We start from the raw sequence: 24291 nt of genomic DNA on the forward strand, positions 1-24291 counted from the left end.
ACTTTGCAGGCTCTCTCTGCAGTAGATTGCAACTCCTCCCCCTTTGGCAGTTCTATCTTGACGGAAAATGTTGTAGCTGGGTATGGAAATCTCAGATCTGTTGGTGGCCTTCCTAAGCCAGGATTCAGACACGGCAAGGACATCAGTGTTGGCGGAGTGTGCTAAAGCAGTGAGTAAAACAAACTTAGGGATGTTGACATGCATGAAACCAAGTTTTTTTTAATCACAGAAACAACAAATGAGGGTGCCTGGGGACACGCGGGGCCTGGGTTTAACTCCACATCACCCGAGGAATAGAGGAGGAGTAGGATGAGGGTATGGCTAAAGACTATCAAAACTGGTCGCCTTGAGCGCTGGGGACAAGAATAAAAGGAGCAGATTTCTGGGCGTGGTAGAATGGATTCAGGGCATAATGTGCAGACAGGGGTATGGTGGGGTGTGGGTACAGCACCCCACCTAGGCACCCCAGGCGCAGAGTGATGATAAGAGAGATTGTATCTCTGGATAAGCTGGTTATAATGGGTGAGGTCACCCCACTGCATGTGTGGGGAGGTGGGACAAAGGAGGTATCAGAGGTATAATGAGTGGAACTTCATGATGCTCTCTGTGCTTTTGACGGACCTCTGAGACTATCACAGTGCAGGTGCATTTATACGGAGACTTGATTACACACAGGTGGATTGTATTTATCATCATTAGTCATTTAGGTCAACATTGGATCATTCAGAGATCCTCACTGAACTTCTGGAGAGAGTTTGCTGCACTGAAAGTAAAGGGGCTGAATAATTTTGCACGCCCAATTTTTCTGTTTTTGATTTGTTAAAAAAGTTTGAAATATCCAATAAATGTTGTTCCACTTCCACTTGTGTCCCACTTGTTGTTGATTCTTCACAAAAAAATACAGTTTTATATCTTTATGTTTGAAGCCTGAAATGTGGCAAAAGGTCGCAAAGTTCAAGGGGGCCGAATACTTTCGCAAGGCACTGTATATACAAAAAATACGAAAAAAATACAAAAGTACACGAGAGGACGAACAAAACACCTCTGCACTGCTACGCCATCTTGGAATGACAACTGTTTCACTAGCACAGATTGGAATTTGTTCCGGGATTCATCCGATAACATTGAGGAATTTACCACATCAGTCACCGGCTTCATTAATAAGTGCATCAACGACGTCGTCTTTTACAGTGACCGTATGTACATATCCCAACCAGAAGCCATGGATTACAAACAACATCTGCACTGAGCTAAAGTCTAGAGCTGAGACTTGCAAGCGGGACACTAACCCTGACATTTATGAGAAATCCCGCTACGACCTCTAACGAGCTATCAGACAGGCAAAGCGTCAATACAGGACTAAGATCGGATCCTACTACGCCGGCTCTGATGCGAGACACATTACTCATGCATGCATTATTTGTCTCTCTGAGGTACATCTCATACCCTCTAACTAGACCAAACACCTCCATTGAGTGGAGAAGAGAAAGGAGACTGTGGGGTAGGGAAAAGGGACATAGTGTGCCATGTGTTATCACAATGGAAGCAACAATGACTGTATACGATTGGCGGTACCACCTATCAGAATAGTAAAGGGAGCAACAAAAGCTTCTGTCTATTCTGTACATAAAATAAATAAGCCGACAGTATACCTCACTAAGCAGTAACCTGTCATCTGCAGACTTATATTCAAATCTAACACACACCACTAACCCTGTTATATATATAGAATTTCAAAAGAGCGCCCCAATTAGATTATTCAGACGTAGACAGATCTGTGAGAGCCCTGTGTGCCACAGCCGCAGCACGAGCATGTTCCTGAGGAAAAAGAAGGAATGAGAGAGAGCTTCATCTGGATGTGCCCTCCCCTGAGAAACACAGCAACCATGCCTTGAAGGCTGGCTTCTTCACTCCTTCCCCCTCTTTCTGCGCTCTCTTTGACTTTCCACAAAAAACAATATATTAACTGGGTGGAACTTTATTACTCAGAGAGGCAGGCTAACAATGCAAAATATATCCCTTTAGACAGACCACACACTGGGATGTTTGACGACAAACAGATGTTATTGTGACAGTTGGTTGCATGACACACCCATCAAATTATTTACACATCCTCATAAAATTATCAACGCTGACTGTTGAAATACGGCCCTGAAACAGAACAAACAGAGGCACAGTAGGGATCAATCCCTTGGCTTTCCCCTCCAACAGCTCTGGTTTACAGCAAAGCAGGTGAGGGCTTCTTGATTAGGTGCCTTCTCTGTTACCGTGGTAACCCAGTAACCCTAGTCACCAGGTTTGATTAGGCTAGAGGTATGGATATTAAGTGCCACTAGAGTTCACACCGGGCCATGGTTAATATAACTTCACTGTTACACAGACAAAGATGCTGTGACTTCAGCAGTAAACAGAAAATAAGCAATGAGCTATTGAGAATCTCATTTTCAGGAAACCTTATTCACCTTTATTCATGTCCTCATCTCAGAAAAAGTAGCTGGATGAAACCTTGGTCCTGTACAAAACAAAAACAGAAGCACTTAAGAGGACTTATCTCTGGGTTTGGACTGTGTGTCAGCATTGAAAACACATTGAAGATACTCTGTCCATCTGTCCCTACTGAAGAAAGGATGGAACATGATCAAACCGATACAGCATCAGCAACAGTGCCTTCAGAAAGTATTCACAGCCCTTGACTTTTCCACATTTTATTGTGTTACAACCTGAATTTAAAATGCATTACATTGAGATTTGTTTGTCACTGGCCTACAAACTATATCCTATAATGTCAAAGTGGAATTATGTTTTCAACACTACAATAAGTATTCAACCTCTTTGTTATGGCAATCCTAAATAAGTCCAGGAATTAAAATGTGCTTAACAAGTCACATAATAGGTTGCATGGACTCACTATGTGTGTAATAATAGTGTAATAGTGTTTAACAGTCATTTTTGAATGACTACCTAATTTCTGTATCCCACACCTTTACTTTGTCATTATGGGGTATTGTGTGTAGATGGGTGACCATAGATGGATTAGACTGTAACAGGAGGGCTTCTTAAAGAAAAATGAACAGGTCTGTGAGAGCCGCAATTGTTACTGGTTGGTAGGTGATCAAATACTTATGTCATGCAATAAAATGCAAATGAATTACTTAAAAATCATACAATGTGATTTTTGGGATTTTTGTTTTAGATTCCGTCTCTCACAGTTGAAGTGTACCCATGATAAAAATTACAGACCTCTACATGTAAGTAGGAAAACCTGCAAAATCGGCAGTGTATCAAATACTTGTTCTCCCCACTGTATATATCATATATATATCGTAGACTACTAAATATAATTTCCAGCGACACACTGACTTATGATAAAAATGAAGCCATAGGCCACTCACAGTGATGGCTGGTGTGCCCGCCGTGCCAATAGCCTCTCTCAAGATGAGCTACTTTGAAAAACAGTGCTCCTATTAGTATAAAATAAGGAGCTTTTGAGATTTGTTTTTACATTTTGTTTCTACAGACAGATTAGTCTTCTTTTTCAGCAGTAGACATTTGCTTTCCAAACTGTACGTTTTTCCCGCAATTGTATTTTGAAATCTGCAAAAGGCAAACCGACAGCTACAACCATCCATAGAAATATAATCCATAGATGGCAGTTCCCATTCAAGTCAGGACTGGCATCCATTGCTAGTGTACCCATGAGTTTAACAGTCAAATTGCCAGGGTGAGAGGTTACAAAAGCCTATGTATTATATGTCTATTGCCACAGTGCAACAAGCTGTATATTTGACACGCATGCTGCCCAAACTGCAGTCTTCCTGGCTGTAGGCATACCGGTAACAGCCCTAATAAAGGAAACACTTGAGTGAACGAAGGATACAAAGTATATGTTATGGTGTGGGGTGCATTTTCCTGGCCAAGGCGCATTGAAGCTGTCCTGGCAGATCGTGGTGGCCCAACACTTTATGTTGGTGTTTTCTTTATTTTGGCAGACACTGTACCTGTATGTGCGTGTGTATAAAACCTAATCCACAGTTATTTTTTTTAAATGATTGATCAGAAATCTAAAAAAAATTATTAATCAGTTACCCAATCAAGGCAGGGCCCCCCAGTTACCAACGTGGGCCCCCTACCTCCTCCCCCCATCTGATGATCAGCAGAGCTGCAGCAGCAGGCTGTCTACACTCATTGAGAGTCTACACTCCTGAGTCCTCCTGTGGTTGGCGGTTGCAGTAAAGAAATACAAAATATATACTACATATATAATATATACTGTATATATAACATACAGTGCATTCGGAAAGTATTCTGACCACGTGACTTTTTCTACATTTTGTTACGTTACAATCTTATTCTAAAATGTATTAAATATTTTTTTCCCCTCATCAATCTACACACAATGCCCCATAATGACAAAGCAAAAACAGGTATTTAGAAACTTTTATATTAAAAATATAAAACTGAAATATCACATTTACATTCATATTCAGACCCTTTACTCAGTACTTTGTTAAAGCACCTTTGGCAGCGATTACAGCCTCAAGTCTTCTTGGGTATGACACTACAAGCTTGGCACACATGTATTTGGGGAGTTTCTTCTATTCTTCTCTGCAGATCCTCTCAAGCTCTGTCAGGTTGGATGGGGAGTGTCGCTGCACAGCTATTTTTTCTGGTCTCTCCAGAGATTTTCCATCGGGTTCCGGGCTCTGGCTGGGCCATTCAAGGACATTCAGAGACTTGTCCTGAAGCCAATCTTGCTTTGTCTTGGCTGTGTGCTTAGGGTCATTGTCCTGTTGGAATGCGAACCCTCACCCCAGTCTGAGGTCCTGAGCTCTCTGGAGCAGGTTTTCATCAAGGATCTCTTTGTACTGTGCTCCAATCATCTTTGCTGAAAAACATCCCCGCACATGATGCTGGAACCACCATGCTTCACCGTAGGGATGATGGCAGGTTTCCTCCAGACGTGATACTTGGCATTCAGGCCAATCTTGGGTTCATCAGACCAGAGAATCTTGTTTCTCATGGTCTGAGAGTCCTGTAGGTGCCTTTTGTCATATGTCTTTTACTGAGGAGTGGCTTCTGCCTGGCCACTCTACCAAAAAGGCTTGATTGGTGGAGTGCTGCAGAGATGGTTGTCCTTCTGGAAGGTTCTTCCATCTCCACAGAGGAACTCTGGGGCTCTGTTAGAGTGACCATCAGGTTCTTGGTCACCTTCCTGACCAAAGCCCTTCTCCCACGATTGCTCAGTTTTGCCAGACAGCAAGCACTAGGAAGAGTCTTGGTGGTTTTGGTATCAAACTTCCATTTAAGAATGATGGAGGCCACTGTGTTCTTGGGGACATTCAATGCTGCAGAAATGTTTTGGTACCTTTCTCCAGATCTGTGCCTTGACATAATTCTGTCTCGGAGCTCTATGGACAATTCCTTCGACCTCATGGCTTGGTTTTTGCTCTGACATGCACCGTCAACTGTAGGAACTTATAAAGACAGGTGTGTGCCTTTTCAAATCATGTCCAATCAATTGAATTTACCACAGGTGGACTCCAACAATTTGTTGGAACACCTCAAGCATGATCAATGGAAACAGGATGTACCTGAGCTCAATTTCATGTCTCGTAGCAAAGGGAATACTTATGTAAATAAGGTATTTCTTTGTTTTGTTCATACATTTGCAAAAATGTCTAAAAACCTGTTTTCCCTTTGTCATTACAGGGTACTGTGTGTAGATTGATGAGGATTTTAATCCATTTTAGAATAAGGCTGTAACGTAACAAAATGTGGACAAAGTGAAGGAGTCTGAATACTTACTGTATACAGTATTTAGTTCCTTACTACATTTTCTTTGTAAAAATAAAATATATATATTGTTTTGCTTCCTCTTGGGTGCAGCAGGGATGAGGAGGGGTGGAGAGGAGAACAGAGAGAAAATGAAAGTGGTGCACACGAAAAAGAAAGAAAGGACAGAAAATTAAAAAAACGGAAAACAACAGGCCAGCGTAAGAAATGTCACATTGGAAAAGTTGCAAACTTGGAAGGTCACTTAGCAAAATAAACAACTTGTCCTGAGTGGATTCAGAAAAAAAGTGTGTGTGTGTGTGTGTGTGTGTGTGTGTGTGTGTGTGTGTGAGCGTGATTCCAGGCTTGAATAAATAAGAGGATAATGAGAGTAGCTCATTAAACAGTGTGCGCAGGACGAAAAGCAGATGAGATGTGTTTAATGAATTCTCATGTTCTCCCTTACTCCTATCGTCCCCCCATGGAAGTGTCCATTAGTCATTTCCACCTGCTAAAGAGCCAATTAAAAACGTTCTGGAAACATTTCAGACTTCCTTATTAGCATAACTTCTTTTAATGTACAGTAGTTGGAATATTCAACACGCATGTCCTGTACACTTGTGTATTTATTTGGGTACATATTTATATGTTTGTTTGGTTATTTTGATATAGGCTAACTGACTGTTATGTGGAAATGGAAGCTTTCCCCCCCAAAGGACTTACTGGATTCCAGTCCCTGCCATCCAGATAATCACAGTGAGTCCTGGTGGTCCAGTGCTGGGTCAGTATGTCAGCTGCAGGGTGAGAAATGACTGATCCCTGTTAGGGAGTCAGCTGCCAATCTTCTCTTAATGACAGCCCCTGACTGACCCACAGCCTGCTCTTAGGGGGATACAGACAGACCCAGAACAAAATCACCGCATGGCAGTTTGGCTGTACAGGTATGAGTGCAATCATTGTGACCAGCCTGTCATCAGAAGCAACTCAGCCCAGCAGGTAGAATCCCATACCGTGTCTGCTTCACACACTGCTAATGACATGTTCGCAGGCAGCTATGGAAGATCAAGAAGCTAGCAGGGACACAGGTATACCAGCTAAATTTGGGTATGGCACACTGCTTCACTGACATTTCATTCTGTCTCTGTGGAGTGGATTACACCAACAACAATAAAGATTTGCATGCAATACCCAAGATATTCAGGAGTTTTACAAATTAATGTAGCTCTTAACCACCTGAGTAATCCCGCAGCTTAACAAAGATGAGGCGTTAACGCTAGCACTACCAGAGGGAGGCAGAGATGTAAATCACTCACATAGACACCCAAATTATTCTTAATTGCCAAAGCTTTGCGTGAAAGTTCAGGATGCATTATTTCATGCTCCTGTTTATTACTTAATAATCACTTTTGAGAATTGGTCTGCATATTTAATTTCCATCCTAAAAAGGGGTTACAACTGTCCCTCTAGTTGACACAGACTTTCACAGGATGAATATTTCATGAAGTGAATGGAAATATCACATTTACATGACTTATTAGTGGTATGTCCCCTGACACATGAAAGATAGACTCACAGTCTATCTCAAAAACAGATAAGTTATCAATAGCTTCTTCTGTAGACCAGTCAGGTCCTCAAACAAACATCACATGGAGTTGAGCCTGGGTTGTTAGATTATCCAAAATGAAATAGACATCAATCTCCTGGGCTTTATTTTCCAGCTAGGCGAAAGAGAACACCTGACACACTCACCAGGGGAAATGCCATAATGGACATGATTGCAATCAAACTCAAGGGATGCGCAACTCAATACTGTGTTCAAAGTTCAAAGGTAGAAAGCAGAACAGCAGGCAGGAGGATTGTCCTGCACACCATAAGGCAGTGATTTTAAGCATGAAAGCAGCATTCTTTAATGCTCCCTCTTTCCCTGGGAGAATTTCACAATCCGTACAGAGGGAAACTTTACATTTTAAACTTTAGTCATTTAGCAAACGCTCTTATCCAGAGCGATGTACAATTAGTGCATTAATCTTAATAAACAACACATCACAATCATATCAAGTACATTTTCCTCAACAAATATTTATCAGCGCTAGTAGGAAAATAACTCTCACAGGGGGCACCGCGAGGGGATTTTAATATACTCTTCAAGAGGTTTCAGACATAATGAGACCTTCCACCTGTAAAAGGTTTCAACAGCCGCCCTGTAAACACACTTCACGTTAAAGGAGACGTTTAATGTTTAAGGTTAAACATCAGAGCATAGCAGCAGAGTCAGTGCTGCAAGAGAAGAGAGAGCAGGAACAAATACTGTGAGAGAAGGAGAAATAACAAAAGAAGAGAACGAGAAGAGATTGGTGATGGAGAAAAGGGTGGAGGAGGACATGACAGTGATGGAAAAAATAGCTTTTCTAAATCATTGAAGGTGTTCTTGTTTGTAGTCATTCAGCTATGTTTAAACAGAAATGGTTTTCTTCCAAAGCGCCATCTCTGTCTTCCCCAAGGTCCTGAGGAGGCCACTGCATGACAGCCAACCATGTGAACACAGCAGCACCAGTAGCTGCAGCACTGCCTAGCGGAGCACCGTAAAAAGGACCCTCAATATTTAAAGAGTGAACTCCTAGATAGTGTACGTCTAGATAGTTTACAACAGCCCTTCAGCCAACTCTTTAAGGACTCTAAACTGCAGTACTTATAAAAAGCTTGGTTCCGTCAAGTACCAGGACTGTAAACTGCACGGGATGCCGATATTCAGCCTGGAGAAAGAGAGCAATGGTGAGGGCTGAGATAGACTGATAAATAAAACAACAGTTGTTCAACACAGTCGTTCAACGCACTTCCGGGGTTGTCTCCGTACTGTTGTACTGTTTCTTGCCACTTGGCTAGCTGCCAAACCTTTTCGCTTTTTACTCTTAATAACCATATAATCAAGTTTACTAAGGTCTTAGTTTTGCCCTACCACAACTTTTTAAATAAAATGTACTCACCCCGTACGCTTTATCTGGACATAGATCTGCAGGACCTCCTCCGGCCTCAAAAAAATTAAAAGCTAAGTAGCATTATTGCTTCTCATTCCAGTCCCTGAACTCTTAATATGCAGGTGAACTATCGCCTTATGGTGAAGATAGCAGAGTTGCAAGCTCAGCTTCAGACACAATCGTTAGGCAAGGGAAATTTAAGTGTAGGAAAGGATGATACAACGTCTGTGTGAACAGTAAATACAGGGAGTAGTGTTAATCCCTCTGTACAGCCCCTGCAGCCGGACAATTTTCTTGTGGCTTCTGGAAAGAAATGCATTTGGCATGCTTAACCGGTGTCACTCATTCAGCCGATAGAAACTTTCAACTGGTTTCCCCCACTAAGCAATGAGTCGGAGTCAGAGCCCGAGCCTTTTCAGGTCTCCCCTCCACCCGTTATAGGATCTGGGCCGCCAGAGCCTCCCACCATTAGCTCTGACAAATTGAAAACCCTAGTCATTGGCGACTCCATTACCCGCAGTATTAGACTTAAAATAATCATCCAATAATCATACATTGTTTACCAGGGGGCAGGGCTACCGACGTAAAGGCTCACCTTTAGATGGTGTAGGCTGAGACTAAAAGTAGTGAATGTAGATGGTATAGGGATATTGTTCTCCACGTCGGCACCAGCGATGTTCGGATGAAACAGTCAGAGGTCACCAAGCACAACATAACTTCAGTGTGTAACCTAGCTAGAAAGATGTGTTGGCATCGAAGAATTGTCTCTGGCCCCATCCCAGTTAGGGGGAGTGATGAGCTCTACAGCAGACTCAAACAACTCAATCGCTGGTTGAAAACTGTTTTCTGCCCCTCCCAAAAGATATAATTTGTAGATGACTGGCCCTCTTTCTGGGACTCCCCAACAAAGAGGACCAAGCGTTGCCTGCTGAAAAGTGAAGGACTCCATCCAAGCTGGAGGGGTGCTGTCATCTTATCATCAACATAGACTGGGCTCTAACTCCTCTAGCTCCACAATGAGATAGGATGCAGGTCAAGTAGCAGGCTGTTAAGCAGCCTGCCAGCTTAGGGGAGTCTGCCACTAGCACAGTCAGTGTAGTCAGCTCAGCTTTCCCCATTTAGACTGTGTCTGTTCCTCGATGTAGGTCAGGCAAAACTAAACATGGCGGAGTTCACTTTAGCAATCTCACTGGAATAAAGACCTCCTCCATTCCTGTCATTATTGAAAAAGATTGTGATTATATCTCAAATCTCAAAATAGGACTACTTAATGTTAGATCCCTCACTTCCAAGGCAGTCATGGTCAATGAACTAATCACTGATCACAACCTTGATGTGATTGGCCTGACTGAAACATGGCTCAAGCCAGATGAATTTACTGTGTTAAATGAGGCCTCTCCTCCTGGTTACAATAGAGACCATATCCCCTGCGCATCCCGCAAAGACAGAGGTTTTGCTAATATTTATGACAGCAAAAAAACAGTCTTCGTCTTTTGAGCTTCTAGTCATTAAATCTATGCAGTTTACTTGATCACTTTTTATAGCTACTGTTTACAGTCCTCCTGGGCCGTATAACAGTGTTCCTCACTGAGTTCCCTGAATTCCTATCGGACCAAGGCAGATAGTCATGGCAGATAATATTCCATTTTTTGGTGACTTCAATTTTCACATGGAAAAGTCCACAGACCAACTCCAAAAGGTTTTCGGAATCATCATCGACTCAGGTGGTTTTGTCCAACATGTATCCAGACCTACAGTACCAGTCAAAAGTTTGGACACGCCTACTCATTTCAGGGGTTTTCTTTATTTTTACTATTTTCTACATTGTAGAATAATAGTGAAGACATCAAAAGTATGAAATTACACATATGGAATCATGTAGTAACCAAAAAATTGTTAAACAAATCCAAATATATTTTATATTTGAGATTCTTCAAGGTAGCAACCCTTTGCCTTGATGACAGCTTTGCACACTCTTGGCATTATCTGAACAAGCTTCATTAGGTAGTCACCTGGAATGCATTTCAATTAATGTGCCTTGTTAAAAGTTAAGGTAGGGGTGGCATACAGAAGATAGCCCTGTTTGGTAAAAGTCCAAGTCCATATTATGGCAAGAACAGCTCAAATAAGCAAAGAGAAACGACAGTTCATCATTACTTTAAGACCTGAAGGTCAGTCAATCCGGACTTTGAAGTTTCTTCAAGTGCAGTCGCAAAAAACATCAAGCGTTATGATAAAGCTGGATCCCATGACGCCCGCCACAGGAAAGGCAGACCCAGAGTTTCCTCTGCTGCAGAGGATAAGCTCATTAGAGTTATCAGCCTCAGAAATTGCAGCCCAAATAAATGCTTCACAGATTTCAAGTAACAGACACATCTCAACATCAACTGTTCAGAGGAGACTGTGTAAATCAGGCCTTCATGGTCGAACTGCTGCAAAGAAACCCCTATTAAAGGACACATATAAGAAGAAGAGACTTGCCTGGGCGAAGAAACACGAGCAATGGACATTAGACTGGTGGAAATCTTTCCTTTGGTCTGATGAGTCCAAATTTGCGATTTTTGGTTCCAACCACCGTGTCTTTGTGAGACGCAGAGTAGGTGAACGGATGACCTCTACATGTGTGGTTCCCACCGTAAAGCATGGAGGAGGAGGTGTGATGGTGTGGGGGTGCTTTTCTGGTGAGACTGTCTGTGATTTATTCAGGATTCATAGCACACTTTACCAGCATGGCTACCACAGCATTCTGCAGTGATACGCCATCACATCTGGTTTGCGCTTAACGGGACATATCATTTGTTTTTCAACAGGACAATGAACCAACATACTTCCAGGCTGTTTAAGGGCTATTTGACCAAGAAGGAGCGTGACGGAGTGCTGCATCAGATGACCTAGCCTCCACAATCACCTGACTTCAACTCAATTGAGATGGTTTGGGATGAGTTGGACCACAGAGTGAAGGAAAAGCAGCCAACAAGTGCTCAGAAAGTGTGGGAACTCCTTCAAGACTGTTGGAAAAGCATTCCAGGTGAATCTGGTTGAGATAATACCAAGAGTGTGCAAAGCTGTCATCAAGGCACGGGGTGGCTACTTTGAAGAATCTGAAATATAACATATATTTTGATTTGTTTAACACTTTTTTTTGGTAATAAGATGTAATAAGATGGTGGTTACTATATGATTCCATATGTGTTATATCATAGTTTTGATGTCTTCACTATTATTCTACAATGTAGGAAATAGTAAAGAAAAACCCTTGAATGAGTAGGTGTGTCCAAACTTTTGACTGGTACTGTAGGTATTGCCACAGTCATACCCTGGATCTAGATTTGTCCTGTGGAATAAATATTGTGGATCAACAACAAAAAATCCTCATAATTTTGGACTATCGGACCACCATCTTATTACTTTTGCAATCACAACAAATAATATGCTCAGACCCCAACCAAGGATTATCAAAAACTGCACTGTAAATTCTTGGACAACCCAAAGATCACATCCATCACTCCAGTGATTACTTGGAATAATGTAATAGCTTTGCCACCATGGCCTATTTATTGCCATACATCCCTTATCTTAACTCATTTGCTCACACTGTATATATACTTTTTCTACTGTATTATTGACTGTATGTTTGTTTTACTCCATGTGTAACTCTGTGTTGTTGTATGTGTCGAACTGCTTTGTTTTATCTTTGCCAAGTCGCAGTTGTAAATAAGAACTTGTTCTCAACTAGCCTACCTGGTGAAATAAAGGTGAAATATATATTTTTTTAATTCCTAGGGGCCCTTCTGTTGGAGTACAAAAATCAGTTAACCACCTAACTGAGGATCCAAATGTAACCTTGCGTAATACCCTAGATGCAGTGGCACCTCTAAAAACTAAAAACATTTGTCACAAGAAATTAGCCCCTGGTATACAAACAATGCCTAAGCCTTGAAGCTTCCAGAATATTGGAATGGAAATGACTAGCTTGGAAAGACAGTACCGAATTTCGAAGAGCCCTCACTGCTGCACGATCAGCCTACTTTTTCAACCAAATTGAGGAGAGTAAAAACAATCCAAAATGTATTTTTGATACGGTCGCAAAGCTAACTAAAAAGCAGCATTCCCCAGGAGAGGATGGCCTTCACTTCAGCAGTGATGAATTCACGAACTTCTTCGACGAAAAGAGATGCACAGAACTGCCAGGACCTAAAATCAATGGAGACACTCAAGTTTTGCAATCCTGTATCTCTCGACACATTCACCAAAATAGTCATGGCCTCTAAACCTTCCAGCTGCCTACTGAACCCTATTCCAACTAAACTACTGAAATAGTTCAACTCCTATGTTGAATATAATAAACTGCTTCCTATCCTCTACATGTGTACCAAACTCACTAAAAGTGAAAAAGCCAAACCTTGATCCGGAAATGTAACTAAAAAAACTATCGGCCTATATTGAATCTCCCATTCCTCTCAATTTAAAAAAAAAGCTGTTGCACGGCAACTCACTGCCTTCCTGAAAATAAATAATGAATACAAAACGCTCCAATCTGGTTTTAAACCACATCATAGTACTGAGACTGCACTCGTGAAGGTGGTAAATTACATTTTAATGGCGTCAGACCAAGGCTCTGCATCTGTCCTCTTGTTCCTAGACCAGGGGTACTCAAATACTATTTGAGAAGGTCCAGAGACACACATTTCCTAGGTGGCCAAAGTCCTGATGGATATCGTCCTTTATTGCCGCTGTGGTACAGCGTAGTAACAAACATAGTCGTCTACGACTTAGGAAACATGTTGTTATATAAAATGTACATTAAATACATTAAACGAGACTACGAATTAATTACTACTTCTTTCGAATGTAAACGTACAACATTCCATCAACATTGCTGAAGAACAAAAGTGGTTGCATAATTGTCTATGCAAAATGTGCACTGTGAACCATTATACGTTGGCCTTGAATTAATATATATTTAAATAAAATACAGTGCATGTTTTCTGGAGAACAAAGGAGAGTTGAACAAAAATAATAACCTGAATGGATAGAATGTCGCTGTGGGCCATGCAATATTAATGTATAAGTCACAATGGGCCTTACCTTGCATTAATGAGAGAAATTACACTTTCTGTCTCCTGCCAATGCTTTGAACTTTGGCACAAATGGTATGAGAGCAACTCTGAGACAATGGTGCAGGTGTTCATTGGTGAGCCTGGTACAGTATTTGTTTTTAATGAAGTTCATTGTGGAGAAGGCTGATTCACAGCTGTATGTGGAGCCAACTATAGTCAGGATGTATAATGCCAGTTTCTTGAGAACAAGGAAATCAGCTGCAGGCACTATCTTTCCCAGAAAGTATCAGGGTCACAATCTCCAGCCTGCTCATTCAAAGACACATTTTATTGCAGCTCAATCAACTCCATTTGTTGTGATCTTCTTCTGACAACTTTGTCACATTTGTGACCAAGAATGGGGTTCTGGATGAGCAGCAGCAGTTATCTTCCAACAGTGATGTCATCAAAGTGAGCCTTGAAGTTATCCATCAGCTTCTGGATGAAATCAACATGGTTGGGAACATCTTTGTCTCCCTGCATTTGCACCAAAATATTGGGGAAGAGGACAAATTCTCCCTGGAGATCATTCTTGAAAAGCGCCAATTTCTTCTGAAAAGCCTGGACTGCTGTTATCATGTCTCACACTGTGTTGTGCCGTCCCTGCAGATTAACATTCAGTTGATTAAGGTGCCCTCTCCTCATCTTCTGAAAACTCAGAAAACTGAGTTGCCTTGTAACTATTCTGCTCTCATAAGAAAGCTTTGATTTCCACCTGAATGGCCCAAAAATGTTCCAGAACCCTTTGCTGAGTCATCTGACATTGTTGTGCCGTAGTAAGTAATCCAAACTGGCATTGGCCTCTGTCAGAATGCCTTGTAGCAGGCGGTGTTGTAGGGATGATGTTGCTCTCAAAAAGATGAGAAGTTTCATCATTGTTGTCATGACCTCAGAATACTATTTTCACAGACTGGCACACAGGACAAATTAATGGATGATGCAGTGATATGTCAGGTCAGGGTGGTCCTCTTTCAAACGTGCAACCAGTCTTCTCCCTCTTCCCATCATGGCTGGAGCTCCATCTGTGATGACTTCAGATCTACCCCCCTTTTGTCAGCATCCCTTTGATGGCCTCATGGTTATCCTCTCCTCGCGTGTGTGCTTCTAGATGTGTTAAGCCCAATAGCTCCTCACAGAATTCCTCGTTTCGTTATAAAATCTGACAAACACCAGAAGCTGGGCATTATCAGTGTTATCTGTTGATTCATCGACAGCTAATGAAATACATGTTGCATTCTGAATAGCCTCATCATGTCACACCATGATCTGTTTCACTTGGCGTGATTGTCTCCACCCCACACAGGTGTCGCTTATTATCCCTGCTGTATATATCCCTGTGTTTCCTGTCTCTCTGTGCCAATTCGTCTTGTATGCTTTTCAAGTCTACCAGCGGTTTTCCCATACTCCTGCTTCTATTCTCTTTTGCTAGTACTCCCATTTTTTTTTTTACCCTTGCCTATTTTCTGGACTCCGTACCCGCCTGCCTGCCTGACCATTCTGCCTGCCCTGACCTCGAGCCTGCCTGCCACTCTGTAACTCCTGGACTCTGAACTGGTTTTGACCTTTTGCCTGTCCACGACCATTCTCTTGCCTACCCCTTTAAGATTGTTTAATAAATATCAAGACTCAAACCATCTGCTTTCCATATCTGCATCTGGGTCTTGCCTTGTGTCCTTATACATCAAGTTGTGAAGTTAAATCTTCAGCTAATATTTCAGCTCTCCTCATTGCTCTGGAATCTGACAGTGGGATCTGTTTGATATTTTCCCTGAGCTCATCTTTTTTTAACCCTCAAGCAAGGTGTCAGCAACTTCACACGTGCATTCTTTTACCATCTCAGCGGCTGAATTTTTTGGGGGTGTTTTCCCAAAACCCAAGCTATCCTCAGTGAACACTCCATTGCACGTTGTTAGGCTGTCAGAGAATTGACAAGGACTTTGGTGGACTTATCATTTTGGGATTTGAGATGGTTAATCTTGTTTGTTCTCACCTCTGTGTTCAGGGGATACGTCTGATAGAATTTACTGTGCCTGGTGTTATAATGGCGCTTAACATTGCCTGCTTTCACGAGAGCTACAGACTCATTGCATATCAGGCACATTTGTTTTCTGCTAGTTGCGGGGAGAATTAACTAATACTGTTCTGTACACTCGTCTTTGAATATATGGTTTTCAGAGTATTTAAAAAAAATGTAACAAGCCATATTAACAAAGATACTGGTAACTAAGCTTCTTCTATCTGTGATATTTACATTTGAACCGTTGTCAAATCGTTCTGTTCCTTTCTTCCTGCAGGTCCCAAGGTTCCGCTGAAGCTATTTGGATTCATGTGTAAGACGCGGCTTCTTGTATTTGCATATAACCACGCGATTAGATTAGATGGGGCACTAGTAGAGGCGGTCGCTGCTTAGAGAGAGAGCGAGAACGAGAGTTTGCTGAGTTAAAGCGGCTGCTGCATCCGGTTGATTCTTTTTTTTTTAAAGATGTCTGAAAAATGATGTATTGCATAACAGTTGAGTTTGGCTGTCCTACACCTTTGTGCCGCTTTTGACACAATCAATCACCACATTCTTTCGGACAAGTTCTTGCCTGGTTTAGATCTTATCTGTCGGAAACATATCAGTTCGTCTCTGTGGATGGTTTGTCCTCTGACAAATCAATTGTATGTTTCCGTGTTCCTCAAGGTTCTGTTTTAGATCACGATTGTTTCCACTATATAATCTACCTCTTGGTGATGTCATTTGGAAACACAATGTCAACTTTCACTGCTATGCAGGTGACACACCGCTAGCTGTACATTTCGATGAAAAATGGTGAAGCTCAAAAATTGCGTACCCTGGAAGATGTTGTTTCAGACATAAGGAAGTGGATGGTGGCACATTTTTTACTTTTAAACTCAAAACAGATCTGCTGTCTGATCTAACAATGAATATTGATGGTTGTATGATCCTCTCAAATAAAACTGTGAAGGACCTCGGCATTACTCTGGACCCTGATCTCTCTTTTTACGAACATATCAAGACTATTTCAAGGACAGCTTTTTTCCATCTACATAACATTGCAAAAAACCTTTTGTCCAGAAATTATGCAGAAAAGTTAATCCATGCTTTTTTAAACTTAAAGATTAGACTACTGCAATGCTCTACTCTCCGGCTACTCGGATAAAGCACTTAATAAACTTCAGTTAATGCTAAATACGGCTTCTAGAATATTGACTAGAACTAAAAAGGGGATCATATTACTCCAGTGCTAGCCTACAGTGACTTCCTGTTAAGGCTAAGTCTGATTTCAAGGTTGTACTGCCAACCTATAAAGTATTACATGAAATAGGTAGGTACTATGATTGAGTGTAGTCTGGCCCAGGGGTGTGAAGGTGAACGGCAAGGAATGGGACTGACGAACCGCCCTTGCTGTCTCTGCCTGGCCGGCTCCCCTCTCTCCACGGGGATTCTCTGCCTCTGACCCTATTACGGGGGCTGAGTCACTGACTTACTAGTGCTCTTCCATGCCGTCCCTAGGAGGGGTGCGTCACGATGTGTCAGGCTTTTTTTTCTATGCTGACTTGAGTAGGTTGAGTCACTGCGGTGATCTTGCTGTCCAGTTTTATGCCCGCTCGGGATAATGTGGTAGAGGAGATCTTTATGGTCTATACTCAGCCTTGTCTCAGGGTAGCAAGTTGGTGGTCTGTTGATATCCCTCTAATGGTGTGTGGGCTGTGCTTTAGTAAAGTGGGTGGGTTTACATCATCATATCGTCAGACAGGGCCACAGTGCCCCCCCCCTACCCCCTCCCCTCTGTCTCAGCCTCCAGTATCTATGCTGCAATAGTCTATGTGATGGGGGGCTTGGGTCAGTCTGTCCTCTCTGGTGAAATGTTCCTGTCTTATCTGGTGTCCTGTGTGAACCTAAGCGCTCTCGCCCTAGGACCATGCCTCAGGACTACCTGGCCTGATGACTCCTGGCAGTTCCCAGTCCACTTGGTTGTGCTACTGATCCAGTTTCTGCTGTTTTACCTGTGGCTATGGAACCCTGACCTGTTCACCGGACGTGCTAACTTGTCCAGGACCTGCTGTTTTTGACCATCTCTCGCTCTACCGCACCTGCTGTCTCGACCTCTGAATGCTTGAGTATAAAATGCCAACTGAAATGTACTCCTGAAGTTCTGACCTATTGCACCCTATACAACCACTGTGATTATTATTTGACCCTGCTGGTCATCTATGATCATTTGAACACCTTGAAGAACGATCTGGCCTTAATGGCCATGTACTCTTGTGATCTTAACCCGGCACACCCCTTAAAAGTTTCTTCCTAGGTTCCTGCCTTTCTAAGGAGTTTTTCCTAGTGACCGTGCTACTACATCTGCATTGCTTTCTGATTGGGTTTTTAGGCTGGGTTTCTGTATAAGCACTTTGTGACATCTGCCCATGTAAAAAGGGCTTTATAAATACATTTGATTAGAATGGGGAGAGGTAACTAGCTGATTGCTATGTGTTGCTGGATGCTCTACCATCATCAAGTTGAACCCAGACTCAACGCTAATGAGAAGCCAGGCATAAACATAATATGGAAGTGAAGCTCTGAAACAACAGGCTATAGAGACATTATCTGAGTGGCTGCCACATTAACACATTAGCGCATCACACACATCTACTGTAATCCCCAGTCCTATCTGCAGCACATGGACGTTACATTAGAGTACTGGTGGATAGAGGAGCTTTCAGCCCCTTTTTGCTAGGAATTGTCTATAAGAAAGAACATCCTCAGCAAAGCTAGGCTCAGCTCCAATGCAATGGTTTCTGGTGGTGGATGCATTGAGTCCCCACCTTGCAATGTAAACCACATTGAACACTAGGGCTGGTACAATTACTGCACAACCGTGTAACCAATGTTTATGGATGAGGATCTTCATGAAAATAAAATATTTATATTTTTTGGTGTGTGGAACGAACGACTGACTGAAGATGGGGTGGCCTGGCATTCATGCGGTTGAGTCTGTTTCTACCAGTGGAGACTCCTTAGAGGAAGAAAGGGAGGTGAATTTCATAAAAAATGTAAATAATGAAACATTAAAAAAGTTATCCTTTTTAGATAAAAAATATATATTAAATATATTCACGCCACCAAATAATTTATTAAAACAAACTGTTGCGCAATGCACTTCTACAGTAGCCTCAGCAGCACTTTGTAGGGTAGCACCATGGTAACAGCTAGCTTCTGTCCTCTTCAATACAAAACCTAGGAGGCTTATGGTTCTCACCCCCTTCTATAGATTAACACAGTAATTATGACATCTTCCTGAGGACGTCCTCCAACCTATCAGAGCTCTTGCAGCATGAACTGACCTGTTGTCCACCCAATCAAAGGATCAGAGAATGATTCTAGTACTGAAAGTATAAGCTACAGCTAGCTAGCACTGCAGTGCATTAAATGTGGTGAGTAGTTGACTCAAAGAGAGAGAAAGACAATAGTTGAACAGTTTTGAACAAATACATTTATTCCAAAATGAAGGAGAAGCAAGAGAGTGATAGAGAGAGCTAGCTATATTTCATAGTGTATATATATATATTAAAAAAACGATTTTGTTTAATTGGTAGTTACAGACCTGTCCCATTTCTGCAACTCCCGTACGGACTCCGGAGAGAGAGGCGAAGGTTAAGAGCTGTACTTCTTGACACAACACCCACTTAACCCGGAAGCCAGCCGCACCAATGTGTCGGAGGAAACACCATACAACTGGCGACCGTGTCAGCGTGCACTGCACCCAGCCTGCCACAGGAGTCGCTAATACACAATGGGACAAGAACATCGCTGCCAGCCAAAACCTCCCCTAACACGGGTGAAGCTAGGTAATTGTGCCCCGCCCCGTGGGTCTCCAGGTCACGGCCAGCTGCTACAGAGCCTGGACTTGAACCAGGTTCTTTAGTGGCACAGCTAGCACTGCGAGGCCCTATTTTTTACTTTCACTTACTTAGCTAACATCTAATGCAGCTAGCTAGTGTATCCTACTCATACACACGGCTCAAACAGAGTGGAAGGGGAAGGGGAGTTACCTGAGTATGACTATCCAACACTGGAACTCTTCCAAGTCAAGGTAAACTTTTGGTTTGATTAATTTATTGCCACCAGGATCTGCTAAACTGCTTGCTGCTGAATGTACACTGTACTGCCTGATTGTTGTGGGTTTACTAACACATTAGTTCTAGTAGCTATGTTGACTCTGACGTGACAATGATGTAGGCTGTGTTTAGTGGTTAGCAGTCATGATATGTTTTTTTTTCACCTGGCCACAGACAGCTGATGTGTTGTGCACTGGAGTCTACAAGCGAAGGGAAAACGTGAGCGGAAGAAAGAGTGTAGATAGAAGGAATTATATGAATGTGTCACCACTGTCTGTCATCTTTATTACTCAAAATACTCTGTGCACAAATGTTGTAAACTTTCATTCATAGCCTCGGTTGTAGCAACCTCATGATGTGTATAGGGAAAAAGTGAGTATCATGTAGTAGCCTAAACCTATCACTGTTACATTGAACTGGGTGAATGAAATATGGATGACAGTCATCCAATAGGCTGTAATATAAAATATGGCCATGTTCAGAAAAAAAATATATTGATCCTGCCCCAACTTGAATGATACCCGAACGCCACTGGTTTCTACGATAACATGGATTCTTAACAATATGATGCAACTTTGTTGCAAACAAGTCTTCGGTTATCTGGGCTGCCATAGAAATCTATTTCTATGGCAACACATGCAGTCAGGAGAGGAGGGGAGGAGAACATGTGTCTTACATTTAACTGTGACCGCAGTCATTTGGCTGAGCAATAACCATCATTCAAAATTCCATGACTAGCACAGCCCTGAAAACAAATGCAAATGATTAATACATACTGTAGTACAGACAGGACAAACTAGCACACACACATCTAATAGCACCTAGTAGTGTAGTGTACCGGGATGAGACTCACCTTTTTGGTGAAGTCCATGGCTCTGAGGATGGACAGGTTGAGAGTCTCCAGGGAGGCCAGTACACCCTCATAGTCACCCATGTGTTTGGCAAAGTAGTCTGGAAGGACAGGGAAGACGACAGTGGTAAGAGGGGGAAACACACACACACAGGCACGCACAAACACACACACACACACACACACACACACACACACACACACACACACGCACACACACACACACACACAGGCACAGGCACGCACAAACACACAAACACAGGCACTTCATGTGACTTCATGGGATAACGGACTAGCTACGTGATTAATCAATGCAGATATTCTACTGGGATGGTTGGGATGAAAAACTATTCATGGCATATTGACTTCACAGATTAACAATCTGGTCATACGTTCACATAACCAATACATCCAAAGACACAAACAAACACCATGTAAAGCTCACAGATACACACACACACACAAACACACACAGATTCATCTGTTAAAACTTACCACAGAGTTCCTTAGTGTCAACATTACTAACACACCACAGGTTAGAGCAGCATAGGGAGAGAGAGAGAGCGGGAAGAGGCAGTGGGAGAATGGGGTAAGAAACAGAGGAAAGGCTGGCATGCGACACAACATGGATCTACAGTATAACCCTCTATATCTTCTCCATCAGGGGGGACCAGCAGGTTACAAGACCGGAACTTGAATCAGAAGCATATCTGTGCCCATTAATTCAGCTTCAGGTCACTAAATCGTTATTCATTTTGAATCTTATTCTTTGGCATGAAACTGCTTCATATCACTGATGACGAACTACAATCTGGCGGAACCAGATTGATGAGGAGCAGGAATAAGGTGAACAGTTCATCTTTGCTTGCTGTGGTCCGGTCAGCTGATAAAATAGATTGGCATTAAATAGCAAAAGCTTACATTGTAATTTAACATTCTAAACAGGCCAATCAATTACCCCACAACAGCAACTGGTTATACTGTTGAGTAATGGGGGGGGCAGTTAGCCTAGTGGTTAGAGAGTTGGGCCAGTAACCGTACAGGTTGCTAGATCGAATCCCCAAGCTGACAAGGTCAAAAATCCATCGTTCTACCCCTGAACAAGGCAGTTAACTCACTGTTCCTAGGCCGTCATTGTAAATAAGAATTTGTTCTTAACTGTCTTGCCTGGTTAAATAAAATAAAAAAGTAATGGTGAAGGAAATGTTCTGATAATATCTAAAGATGTGTTTGATAAAGTCCTGATTAAAGAGAAATTTAGGGGAAGCATAAAGTTATTTCAATTGATATTCTAATGAGAGAAAGCATTTAGTGTCGGAAAATAACAAGGTTGATGTCATGGACAGCCAAGGGTAAAAGAAAGAGTGGCAGGAGATAAGAGGAGAGACCACAGGTAACACAGGAACTGGACGACTGTCCTTAGTCTCTGCAATTCTTTCATCAATCTCTATCTCTTTTCCTGATGCTTCATTTTTCTCTTCATCATTCTCCTTTTCTATTTTTTTTTATCTAAAGGTGTCATCAACAAAGGCCTGTCAGCTGAAGGTTACACCAGTTCCACATCAAAAGACCTTCAAAAAGTGGATGTGATATTTACGAGTATATATAAATTGTATACTTTGGCAAACACACACACAAACGCACACACACACACACACACACACACACACGCGCACGCACGGTCACATACGTAGAAACACACACGCACATACACACGCACATACACACGGAAGTTTTATTTATTGTAGCTCAGACTTGTGAAATTTCCTCCTCAATGTAACAAACTTTATTTGAACAGTCCAGATGATGATTTACATATTACAGATCTAGTTCACTAGATCAAAATACACACAGGCAGAGTTGGCCTACTGTATAGTGCAGGTTAAAGTTTCAGTCATTAATCTTGTTCTGGTGGCAGCTCTGCAGAGTGGTCACTACATGGCACAGTCACAAAGTCATCAAATCTGATTTTAAACCAAACCCTAACATTAACCTAACCTTAACCACACTGCTAACACTGATGCTTAACCCTAAACTTAAATTAAGACCAAAAAGCTAATTTTAGTTTAGCCAATTGTGTCTTTGGAGCGGGCTCATCGAAGGGGAAATCGCTCATTTCTGCCCCCAAGACAAGACTCATGACAAAAAAAATCGACTTGCCTGTATAGCACTGCACAGCACAAACACACATTCCTATAGGATACGCCCATTTGCTGACATATGCAGACACACGCACACACTTCTTTTGCAGCCCTATATGTCAGTGAACAGGATAGACCTGCAATGGATAAAAGTAGACCGAAACTAGAGGATAACTTCGGTAAAAAAAAATGCAATAGTTTCATATAGCTTCAATGGTATCTCCACACTGAGGTCCAGACCCATTGTGTTCCGGTCTCTAGCTCTGCTCTGCTGTTGAAGTGTGATGTGATGCACTGTCTCACCTGGTGTTATCAGAGTCAATTGTGTGAAACAGATTCTCCAGTTCTTCCTCGTTCAGCGTCCCGTCGGAGAAGAATGCCTGGAACTCGTCCAGAGATAGCTTCCCATCATCTGCAGGCAGGAGAGGAGCAGATGAGAGGAAAGGAGGAGACATCAATCAGGTTAACAGCTGCCCTTAGCCATGCTGCCATTAGCCATGCAACTACACATACCATGATCACTGTCATTACACCCTGGGCTCCTTGTGACCATCATATACACACAGTGATCAATAAACATCCTCTTTAGCATTATATCATTATCGCCATTATCATCACTAACAATGTCAAAATCAGCATAATGATCGTCATAACAATAATCATCATCATCATCTTCATCATCCGCATCACAATCTATCAAAATCTCCCTGCAGTCTTCGAGCTCAATGCTGAACCATTATTGATTATGGTAAAGAATTTATACAATGATTTGGGCATTTGCGAGCTGTAAGATCAATGAAGTGAAAACCACTTGCAGAGCTTTCGATATAGGTCTTATCTCAGAATGACTCTAGAGTGAAGTACAGTTGAAGTCGGAAGTTTACATACTGTACACTTAGGTTGGAGACATTAAAACTCGTTTTTCAACCACTCCACAAATTTCTTGTTGAAAAACTATAGTTTTGGCAAGTCGGTTAGGACATCTACTTTGTGCATGACACAAGTAATTTTTCCAACAATTGTTTACAGACAGATTATTTCAGTTATAATCCACTGTATCACAATTCCAGTGGGTCAGAAGTTTACATACACTAAGTTGACTGTGCTTTAAACAGCTTGGAAAATTCCAGAAAATTATGTCATGGCTTTAGAAGCTTCTGATAGCCTAATTGACATAATTTGAGTCAATTGGAGGTCTACCTGTGGATGTATTTCAAGGCCTACCTTCAATCTCAGTGCCTCTTTGCTTGAAATCATGGGAAAATCAAAAGAAATCAGCCAAGACCTCAGAAAAAAATTGGAGACCTCCACAAGTCTGGTTCATCCTTGAGAACAAT

At 42.0% G+C, this 24291-nt stretch overlaps 1 protein-coding gene and 1 pseudogene across 3 annotated transcripts in view; one reads left to right on the top strand and one right to left on the bottom strand.

Moving 5' to 3' along the window:
- The window catches only part of LOC110495228 (N-terminal EF-hand calcium-binding protein 2), a 150611-nt gene that overhangs the window by 68747 nt on the left and 57573 nt on the right, over positions 1 to 24291 (bottom strand). For 2 of the 3 annotated variants that reach the window (XM_090206484.1, XM_021570520.3), the window contains 3 exons: positions 23258 to 23366; positions 21309 to 21334; positions 20817 to 20914 (listed from right to left, as the gene is read on the bottom strand). In XM_090206484.1, the coding sequence (XP_090062610.1) occupies positions 20817 to 20914; positions 21309 to 21334; positions 23258 to 23366 (233 nt within the window). The remainder of the gene's footprint in view (positions 1 to 20816; positions 20915 to 21308; positions 21335 to 23257; positions 23367 to 24291) is intronic. The other variant, XM_090206486.1, reaches the window with a different exon arrangement.
- On the top strand, positions 6694 to 9767 carry LOC149985214 (uncharacterized; annotated as a pseudogene).

Source organism: Oncorhynchus mykiss, chromosome 2 (genome assembly GCF_057628025.1).
Source record: "Oncorhynchus mykiss isolate SJ-2025 chromosome 2, ASM5762802v1, whole genome shotgun sequence".
Classification (NCBI taxonomy): Eukaryota; Metazoa; Chordata; class Actinopteri; order Salmoniformes; family Salmonidae; genus Oncorhynchus; species Oncorhynchus mykiss.